Genomic DNA, 10288 nt, shown 5'->3' with positions numbered 1-10288 from the left:
CTCATGTTGGACCTGAAACAATGCAGGATGCTGGAAGGGTCCCAACAAGCACTCACTCATATAGAGTTGTCAATAGAGACATAGGGGAGAGTAGCAGCTCTACCAGGAAAAAGAAGATGTTGGGCGCTATGTGGATTGATAAGAATCTGGACAGAATTGCCTCTGCATTTGAGCTATCAACTGCTCATAAAGTTGGCCCGGACAAGAGGTTAAGTTCTATGGAACGATGCTTTAACCTCCTAAAAGAGATCTCTGAGATTGAGGAGGGGAGTCCTTTATTCATATTTGCTAATCCCTAGTTCGTGAAAGGTTAATTCTGTGACTTGCTTATTGCGAGTCTCCTACCTTATGATTGAAGATGATTTAAGAATTGTATGAGCATCCAATAATGTGTGAAACTTGTTTGCATCAATTTGTGTTTTACTTTTGTTTGTCACATAGACTTGAGAACTTGAGTACTCTTCATTTTGACAAGTATTTCATAGGATTATTATCGTTGGATTTGATTTATATTTTAATGTTAATTAAATGTGTGCTTTTTATATTTTATACATTTATATCTTTATTTAATGATCATTAATTTTGTTTCTCTTTACTAAATTGCATGGTAGTGTAAGAGATGGCTATTGATAAGGAAATTGAAACGGAGACTAAGGTAGTATCAGATACACAATCGGATTTCGATAGTAGTTTCTCTTACAAAGGGGTGATGATGAGAATGGGTGCATTGTGAATGTTGTCTCTATGGTGAGTGAGTTTTATTATGATACTTTGGTTCACAAAGAATCCAAACACACTATGGACTGTACGAGAGCAGTGTATACAAGGTCTCTCCTTGAAGGGCATGATGACTGATTATATGAGCTTTGTTGTATGGACAAAGACGTATTTATACAACTGTGCAATACTCTGAAAGAGTGTGGCCTCATTGCAAATAGTCAAGATATTTCAGTGGAGGAACAACTAGCCATTTTCCTTCATATTGTTGGACATAATTAGGCTTCTAAATGGTATTCGAAAATCTGAATTCGAATATGAGATTTAGTTTAATTGAATCAAATATCGGTCGAATTGGGATATACACTGATCCGATTCGATAAATATCCAAACCAATTATATATATATATATATATATATATATATATATATATTATATAATATAAAAGTTAAAAAAAAGGAAATGAAAATTAACATTAGTTCGAACTCTTTCATTTTACCTCTCAAAACCCTAGAAAACCTTAACACTTCGTCCGTCACTCCCTTCGCCATCGTCGATTGCTGCTCGAGCAACCACCATCGGTCCACCGCCGGTTACACTCTCATCGTCTGACCAACCACCAGCCACTCGTTGAAGTTCGAATGCCATCGTCACTCATCTCGTGTCTCGTCTTTCCTCAGAGGCTCTTACCTCTATCTCTCTTCTCTCAGTCTTTGACTTGCCACCCTAGAAACCACCAATCTCCGATGGCATCGCTAGTGATAGTGGTCGAGCATCGGTCACCGGCCATAGCTCAAGCTCAGAGCTCAAGATCAACACCGTCTCTTTCACCCAATCGCCCGTTCACCGCTGCTCAAGCTCAAGCAACCCTCAGGCCTCAACCGTCCAGCATCACCGGCTTTGTGCTACAACCCACAACTACCGGTGGGACCCATTGCACTTGCACCACCGGGAACCCATGCTTGCCCCTATCCCCTCCCTCTTTTCTCAAGGTGGTTACAGTCTTACAGGTGGAAACCCATCACATTCGGTCAAATTTGAATCGAATTGAATATTCTGTTCAATAATCGAAATCGAATTCGAATTGATATCCGTCGGACATCAAATCGAATTTGAATATAGCTATAATTGATTTTGTATTCGAGTATAACCTGATTCGATTTGAATTCATTCCGTTTACAGGCCTAGACATAATGAGAGGAACCGGATGATGCAAGAGCGGTCCCAACATTCCGGAAAGACAATTCGTCACTTTTTCAATGACATGCTGATGGCGATAGTCAAGCTCTTATTATTAATAATATGCCCTCCCAATTTCGACAATGTCCCTCCACACATCCGCCAGAATTCAAAATACCAACCATATTTCAAGGTAGCATTCTTACACTATGAGCCCATTTTAAAACTACATCATAAATAAGGGATACTGAAAGCTATTAGTTTTTTTTTTTTTTTGTAGAATTGCATATGGGCTATTAATGGGACACACATATCAGCATGGGTCCCTACTGATAAGCAAATACCGTACCATCATAGAAAAGGGCTTTGCACACAAAATGTAATGGTTGCATGTGATTTCAACATGCGGTTTACATTTGTCTTTGTTGGATGGGAGGGAACCGCATATGACTATCGCATATTTGCTGAAGCCATGCGTAATCCAAAATATAATTTCCCACATCCACCACGAGGTATGGATGCATATATTGCAACTTGTTGTGTGTTGAAGTGTAAAAATATATTAATATTCTCTTTATTATTCTTAGGTAAGTATTATGTTGTTGATTCTGCGTTCCCCAACAGATTGATAGTGTTAGATACTTTATGTTAATCTTGTAGTTGATAGTTTTAGACGGTTATGCCCTTAGCTCCAATCAGATTGATGTACCTTTTGACATTTATTGTAAATAAATAAAGTACATAATTGATTCATGTCCTTGTGGTGTGTTTCTGTGTAATACCCTTAAACTGGACACTTATGAGACTTGTGTTACTATAGAATCTTCACAACTACTGGATAGATCTGGAGAGAGTTATCCTACCAAGGCTGACACTAATGTACTACCAAGTTGGTTGGGGTGGCTTGTCTCAGCTGCCAGGGTGAGACCTGGGGTACATGTAGTGTGGGTTTTCTTGAAGCCCTGAACCTGACCAAAATTTCAGTATTGCCTTGGACCTTAGAGATAGATGGGCAAAACTAGAATGTTACACCTGACCCCTAGAGTCGATTATGGTACTGCACTAGGTGTCGGATTGGGCTGTCTCTGATATGCCAATCAGTGAGATCCTAAGAGGGGGTCAAAACCTAGGTATGTTGGGATAGTCCGACAATTCATTTGAGTGGGTGATCATAGTGAAAGGATCAGCCCCTTTGTCGGACAAAGTGAATGATCGGGGATGCACTCTCTCTGATGGAAACCTAAAACTGCCGGTAGTTGATTTTAACCGTTGAAATTTATTTTTGCAAAATATATTTATATAAAGATATATATATATATATATATATATATATATATATATATATATATATATATATATATATATATATATATTAGGGCTTCAAAATGTTTGCAAAATTCCCGGGATCCATGTGAGTAGAGAGTGTAGCACTGTACCTTGCAGTCGAGGGAGAGGTCCTCTCTTGTCGGGCAACGTTTGATCATTATGGGCTTAGAGGTTAAGTGTAAGACCATTGAGGGTAATACCTGATGGGCTAATCTTGCATTTGTCCACAGTCCTTGGGTTTTCATAAGGTGGTTGAACCCAATGACCATTTAGTGTAAATGTTGGGCCCATTAAGAGCCCATGGTGATTGACTTAGTGGTTCATTGTCTCCTACAGTGAATTCGGCCAGGCCTTATAACAAAGGTTGGGCTGAACCCATGTGGTTGATGTGTAGATCAATGTTTGGGGTCCCACACCGTACAAAGAGAGCCAACTGGGCAGCAGGTTAGGAGGTTAAATGAGCATATAAACTTAATGGGCCTAAAGCCCAATTCGAACTGGGTTAATTAGTTTAATTAAATAGGGGCGGATCTGGGTTTGGATCAGCAAATAAGGATAAGAGGATAAGTCTTATCCACTTAAATAGTCCAAATCCAAATAAAGATTTGGATCAAGAAACTCCTAATTTGATTAGGATTGAGCTGATCTTGAACTACAGATAAGTTAAGGGATTATCCTTATTACTTAAAGAGTCCAGATCCAAATAAAGATTTGGATCAAGAAACTCCTAATCAGATTAGGAGGTGTCTTTTTAAGGTTATAAATAAGAGAGCAGGGCGGACATGCAAAAACACCAGACAAGACACAACAGACTGTAGAGTTCTTCCCTGTTCTTGCCGCCCCTACCCAGTTCGATCTTCACTTGTGGGAATGATCAAGAATTCTTCTTGATATTGCTTCTTGGTAGAAGAAGCAATCTGAAGTCGTGCTCACCAGCCCTCTACTCCATTCTTGCTGAAGAATTCGGTTCTTGTTGAAGAGTCATCCTGTGAAAGAAATGGTAGGATCCATCGTATGGACGCCAAAAAGGTTGCGGAATGGGTGAGCGAATTTCAAAAATTTCCCACCTTTCTTCCAACTGGGAATCGTATTCCTTGATTTTAGAATCAAAATTCAAGGATCCTACTTGAACCAAACCAAACCAGATTTTAACCAAAAGAGAAGGGAGGGATTATATCTGATCCAGAGAAGCAGTATCTCCCAAAGTTGGTGTTCACGCTAAAAAAAGATCCCAAGATCAACTCCCACTGAAGATGACAAAGTGATGATGGAGCCGAACCAGCAGTGTTCGTCCCACGAACCAGGTTCTTCTGAAGAACTCGATGAAAGACTTTGAGCACCACATGAACAATCAAGAACCTTTCTTGATCTTCCCTAACTGAGAACTCGAACTAGCAGAAAAGGTGGCAGCGACTGCTGGAGGAGAATGCTAGAGAAGAAGGTGGCGAACTGCTATATTCTTCTCTAGGGTTATCTGAGATCATATCTCAAGAATGCATGGTGGTCTGCTGAAAACACCTAGGGTTCGAATTCAAGTAATTCAAAATTAGGGTTTTCCTCCTCTTTCTCAATGATTAAGATAACCTCCTAATCATATAAAGAGTTGCCCTTATCCAAATTTGTATTTGGATTACGACTCCTCTTAATCTTATATGCAGATTAGATCAGCTTTTGGGCTTAACCTAATCTCAAATCTGTCCCTTTAAGTGACTGATCAAATCAGCGTAGATCGAAATGGGTTTAGGTCCAATATGTATTAAGTGCTCAATAGTCTTCCAAACTGCTGCCCAATTGGGCTTCTTTGTATGGCGTGGAACCCAAGCATTGATCTACACACCAACCACATGGGTTCGGCCCAACCTTTGTTACAAGGCCTAGCCGAATTCACTGGAAAGCCCAGTGAACCCCTTGAGCCCATCATATGGACCCTATAGGCCCAACACTTACACTAAGTGGTCTCTAGGCCAAGCCATCATATAAAAACCCAGGGACTGTGGGCAGATGCAAGATTAGCCCATTAGATATTATCCTAAATGGCCTTACACTTAACCTCTCAGTCCATAATGATCAAGCGCTGCCCGACAAGAGAGGACCTCTCCCTCAGCTGCAAGGAACAGTGCTGCACTCTCTAACTCACATGGATCCTGGGAATTAAAACCATTTGCAAACATTTTGAAACCATATATAAGTATGTAGCATATATATATATATATATATATAAATTTTGCAAAACAAAATTCCAACGATTGAAATCAACTGCCGGCAGTTTGGTTTCCATAAGAGAGAGTGCATCCCCGATCATTACCTTTATCCAACAAAGGGGCTAATCTCGTCACTATGATCACCTACTCAGATGAATTCTCAGACTGTCCCAACATACCCAGGTTTTGACCCCCGCTGAGGATCTCACTGATTGGCATATCAAAGACCGTCCAATCCGACACCTAGTGCAATACCATAATCGGGTCTAGGGGTCAGGTGTAACTTTCCAGTTTTGCCCATCAATTTCCAAGGTCTAGGGCAATACTGGAAATCTGGTCCGGTTCAAGGGTTCAAGTAATCCTACACTGCGTGTGCCTTGGGTCTCACCCTGGCGGCTGAGACAAGCCACCTCAACAGTTGGCAGCACACCAGTGTCAGCCTTGGCAGGATAAATCTCCCCAGATTTATCCAACGGCTGTGAACATTTAAAACTAACACAAGTCTCATTAAGTGTCCAGTTTCAGGGTCTTACACAGAAGCATACCACACAACATGAATCATACATGTACTTTATTTATTTACATTAAATATCAAAAGTACATCAAAATTTATTGAAGCTAAGGGCATACAAAACTGTCTAACATCTTATTGATCCTGTTTCACCACACACTGTCATCTTTAGTGGAAGCGGGTTCTCCTTGGGCGTGAACACCTTCATTGGGAGTTACTGTTACTTCATATCAGTTATATCCCTCTCCTCCCTTTCGGTTTCAGATCTGGCTTAGTTTGGTTCAAGATTGATCATTGAAAATGCAATTTTCTAAAATAGGGAATGCGATTCCCAGATGGGAGAGAGAGAAATTTTTGAAATTTTGCCCAACCTTCCTGCAGGGTTCTGCCATCCATATGATGGATCTCCCATCCCTTCAGATAGTATATATTCTCTCATTACAAGTCATTAATGCCTGGTAAGATATCCTATGTAGTGTTCATTGGTCGTCATCCAGGTATATAATATACTTGGGCCAAATGCAACTTGTAGGTCAATCGGTATAATGGTGCAGTGTTTTGCTCATATAAAAGATATGAAGAAGCAGATTGCCAATTCTGCTGTTTTATAGTTTTACATGGTTCTTCAACTGCTATGCCGTCTAGTTGGAATGATGCATCCAAATTAACCTATGTGTACTGGGCATACACATGTGTTCTATTTGTTGGAGTTATTACATTAGGCATGTTGTGCATGTCCAAATGATATTCAATTTTACAAATATTCACACTTTTATGTTACTTTAGGGCACATTAAACAAATATGGATAGGGAATTTGTTTATGAAAACTGATCTTTAATTACATCTTCTATAAGTATTTTGTGAAAACTATGCCTTAAAAGCACTTTCTAGAAGTATTTTGTGAAAACTGCATCTTGAAAGTGCTTTGTAGAAGTATTTTGTAAAAACTATCTTAAAAGTACTTTTTGAGAGTATTTTGTGAAAATTGTGCCTTAAAAGTATTTTTTGGAAGTATTTTGTGAAAACTGTGCCTTAAAAGTACTTTCTGAAAGTATTTTGTGTAAATTACGCCTTAAAAGTATTTTCTGAAAGTATTGTGTAAATTGCACCTTAAAAGTACTTTTTGGAAGTATTTTGTGTAAAATGCACCTTAAAAGTACTTTTGGAGGTATTTTGTGTAAACTACGCCTTAGAAGCATTTTCTGGAAGTATTTTGTGAAAATTGCACCTTAGAAGTACTTTATCGAAGTATTTTGTTTAAACTGTGCCTTGAAAGTTCTTTCTGGAAGTAATTTGTGAAATCTGTGCATTAAAAGCACTTTCTGGTAGTAATTTGTTAAATATCAATATTATTCATTATTTGTTAATATCAGCTATTATTATTTTTAATAATTATTATTTTTTTATTATGATTATTTATTATTATTATAATTTGGGTCCACATGGCGATTCATGTGGGGGTCCACGTGGGTTTTCAGTTGAAATGTATAGTAGAACATGTGAAAAGCATTGTATATATGTATGAGCGAAGTGAGGGCTAAAATTGTCATTTGTGTCAATATAAGCACATATGGGGAAAGAAGCTTACCAAACATTCCCACCCCAATAAGTGCTTAAAAACATAATAAGTGATTTGAAAAGTGAGTTACCAAACAACCTTAAGTGGTTGTCAAAATAAATACCTCTTCTTTTAATAAGTATTTAATCATCAAACATGGCCTAAATATAAATGTTGTTAAGCTTCCACATGTAATGACAATTCTGTGAACAAGGGTTGATATTGTATCCTTGATGTTTTTGGGGATTCCCTTTCTCTTTCTTTACTAGAAAAAAAAGCACTTTTGCATTGGTGCATTGGGAACATCTTTATATTTGTATGTGTTTTATTCATAGAGAGATATTCCCAATGCATGACTGCAAGGGACTATGAGGATTATTTGAAGATAGTTTTGTGATTACGAAATCCATTGGCTAGTGGGAGGAGATGGGACCCAAAGGAAATACTTTACTCTATGTAAGTGTTATAACGATTGATTCTCAATTTCAGCTATAAATTTGGTGACAAGATTATTTGCAAGCAAAAAACTCCTCTCACAGCATACCTCACACCAACCTCACAATGCATTGTAACTGTACACTGAGAACATCTCCCATACTTAGATGCCATTATTCATGGGATGATGTTCCCCATGCACAACTGCATTACATTGTGAGGTTGGTGTGAGGTGCTCTCTATAGGGTGATACTAGCAATCTAAGGCCAAGTCTATAAGTGCTTATTTGAATAAACACTTATTTTGGGTCGAGACCACACTAATAAACATTTATTGGAATTCGGGAAATAAACCCAAAATAAGTGCTTATTGAAGAGACAAAAAATCTTAGCTTTTTTTAAGTGCTTGTACAATGTGCACTTATTCAAAATTTTGATTCCAAAATACTTTTGATTAGATTTCAAAGTGCCATTTATGCCCTTTGATCAACAAAAAAGCATAGGGTTTGACTCTTTGATAGTTTCTTCTCCAAAGACCAACGGTGGAACTGCAACTTGACCAGTCAACTAGGTAAGGTATCCTCTCTTTTCGTTTTCTCATTTTTAAATGATCAACTGGGTCAAGTGTTTTTAAGCTTTTTTACTTTTCATTTTGTTCTACGAACCATTCCTAATTTTGATAGTTTTTCTCCATCATCTAGACCAATGGTGGAACTATAGCTCGAATAAAAAAACTAGGTAAAGTATCATCTCTTTTAATTTTATTTTTTCTATTTTCTTAGCCTCAACCGATCAATCGGGTAAGGCGTTTTTTTTTTTTTTTAATTTTCTGTTTTGTTTTTCAAACTAGCCTTAACTAGATTTTTTTCTCTGTTATAGGTTAGGGTTTTCCAAGCTCGATGTTGGATTTGAGTCCAAGTTGGTGATCCTCTCTAAATTTCATTTTGTTATTCAAACTTACTATAATAATGTGCTTGATTTATTGTTTAAATCCTCTCTAAATTTGTTAAATTGTTGTATATGTGACACTCTTAAAATGAGGGTCAAAGTTGTCTTTTTAAATGAACAAGTGCTTATTAGAGAAATAAATCACCAAACGCCTAGTATGAAATAAGTGCCTATTTTTTTAAAATAAACATTTGAACAAAATGGGTGTCAAATGCAAATAAGTGATTGTTTGAATAAATACTTATTTTTAAAAGAAGCACATCCAAGGGAAATTGGCTACTTATAGTGGGGCTAATGGTTAAAGGCCTATTCGGCAATGATCAGATCTGCTCCTCATACATGGTGCCTCACACTGACCTTAGGGGAACATCCCACCCTGCATTGAGAACATCTCCCGTACTTATATGTTATTATTTACGATAGAGATTCCAATTCTATTCGGCCATTCCCATTTGCGGGCACAAGAAGCTCCAGAGTCCGGGCCTCTCGTTAAACAACGGCTGAAAGACCTTTTGTCTTTTGTATTTTCAATGAATGTCCATTTTTGAAGGGGCTACCGCAGAGAACAACAGAATAATTCATCAACCCTCAGTGATTGAAACATTGACGTGTTCAAAAATCACTGGGGGTCGTTCAGGGGTCGCAGTCGCAACTCGCAGGTAATGTTTTCTCGGCTACGCAACGGGGCATCTGCCTAGCTGGGGCTGCAACTTGGGCCAACCCTAACCTAATTCGAGCAAGTCTGGTTGGGTTGGTCAGGTTGAGGGGCGCATCTAAGAATCTGAGAGTGAGGTCCACCATCCGTGATGCAGCGTCCATCCTTCACAGAGAAGCCGTGCACTAAATTAATAACCTCGTAGGAAAATGAAGTCAGATTATCCAGTCAAGCCCAACACTCCACCTCTACGATGGCTGCTCGAAGTTTTCAAAATCAGCTTTTACAAGGCAGAAACACATTAAGAGAAAATTCAGGAAACATGGGGGCTGCTTGCTCTTCTTCTCTGTCCCTCTCACTCCCTCCCACTGATACTCTCTTGCCTTACAAACCAAAACCACACTTCCCCTTCAATTCTATCATTAATATCTTTCAGACCCAGCTGCAGAAACCCAGAAAAACAATGATTCAGTCATCGCATTCTTCCCTATCTTCTTCGTCTTCTTTTCATCTGAAATGTGAAACTTTTGAAGAGAAAGAAACCCAAGATGAAGCTACTAGTATGAGACCCATGGCTTGCCTTCATAATATCAACCCAAAATTGCTTCAGCAATTAGTTTATGACGCTCTGGTGTGGAGTTCTCTCCATGGACTTGTTGTTGGAGACAGGAGCGTTCAGGTGCTTATATCTCCTTATATGGATTTAAATTGAATTAATACATCTTTCATATTTTATCAGTTAAATTTATTCGATTCA

The 10288-nt window shown here is 38.4% G+C and overlaps 1 protein-coding gene across 6 annotated transcripts in view; it reads left to right on the top strand.

Annotated features, from left to right (window-relative positions):
• Window positions 1–9444: 9444 nt before the first annotated feature.
• LOC104596385 (glutathione synthetase, chloroplastic-like) overlaps window positions 9445–10288 on the top strand; it is a 47147-nt gene continuing 46303 nt past the window's right edge. The window contains exon 1 of one of the 6 annotated variants that reach the window (XM_088895303.1): window positions 9445–10210. In XM_088895303.1, coding sequence (XP_088751429.1) covers window positions 9785–10210 — 426 coding nt within the window. In that variant the 5' untranslated portion in view covers window positions 9445–9784. The remainder of the gene's footprint in view (window positions 10211–10288) is intronic. The other 5 variants (XM_088895304.1, XM_088895300.1, XM_088895301.1 and 2 more) reach the window with 5 other exon arrangements.

The sequence above is a fragment of the Nelumbo nucifera genome, chromosome 1, assembly GCF_055504915.1.
Source record: "Nelumbo nucifera cultivar China Antique chromosome 1, China Antique-T2T, whole genome shotgun sequence".
NCBI lineage: Eukaryota > Viridiplantae > Streptophyta > Magnoliopsida > Proteales > Nelumbonaceae > Nelumbo > Nelumbo nucifera.
This window is presented reverse-complemented; position numbering and strand designations above follow the sequence as displayed.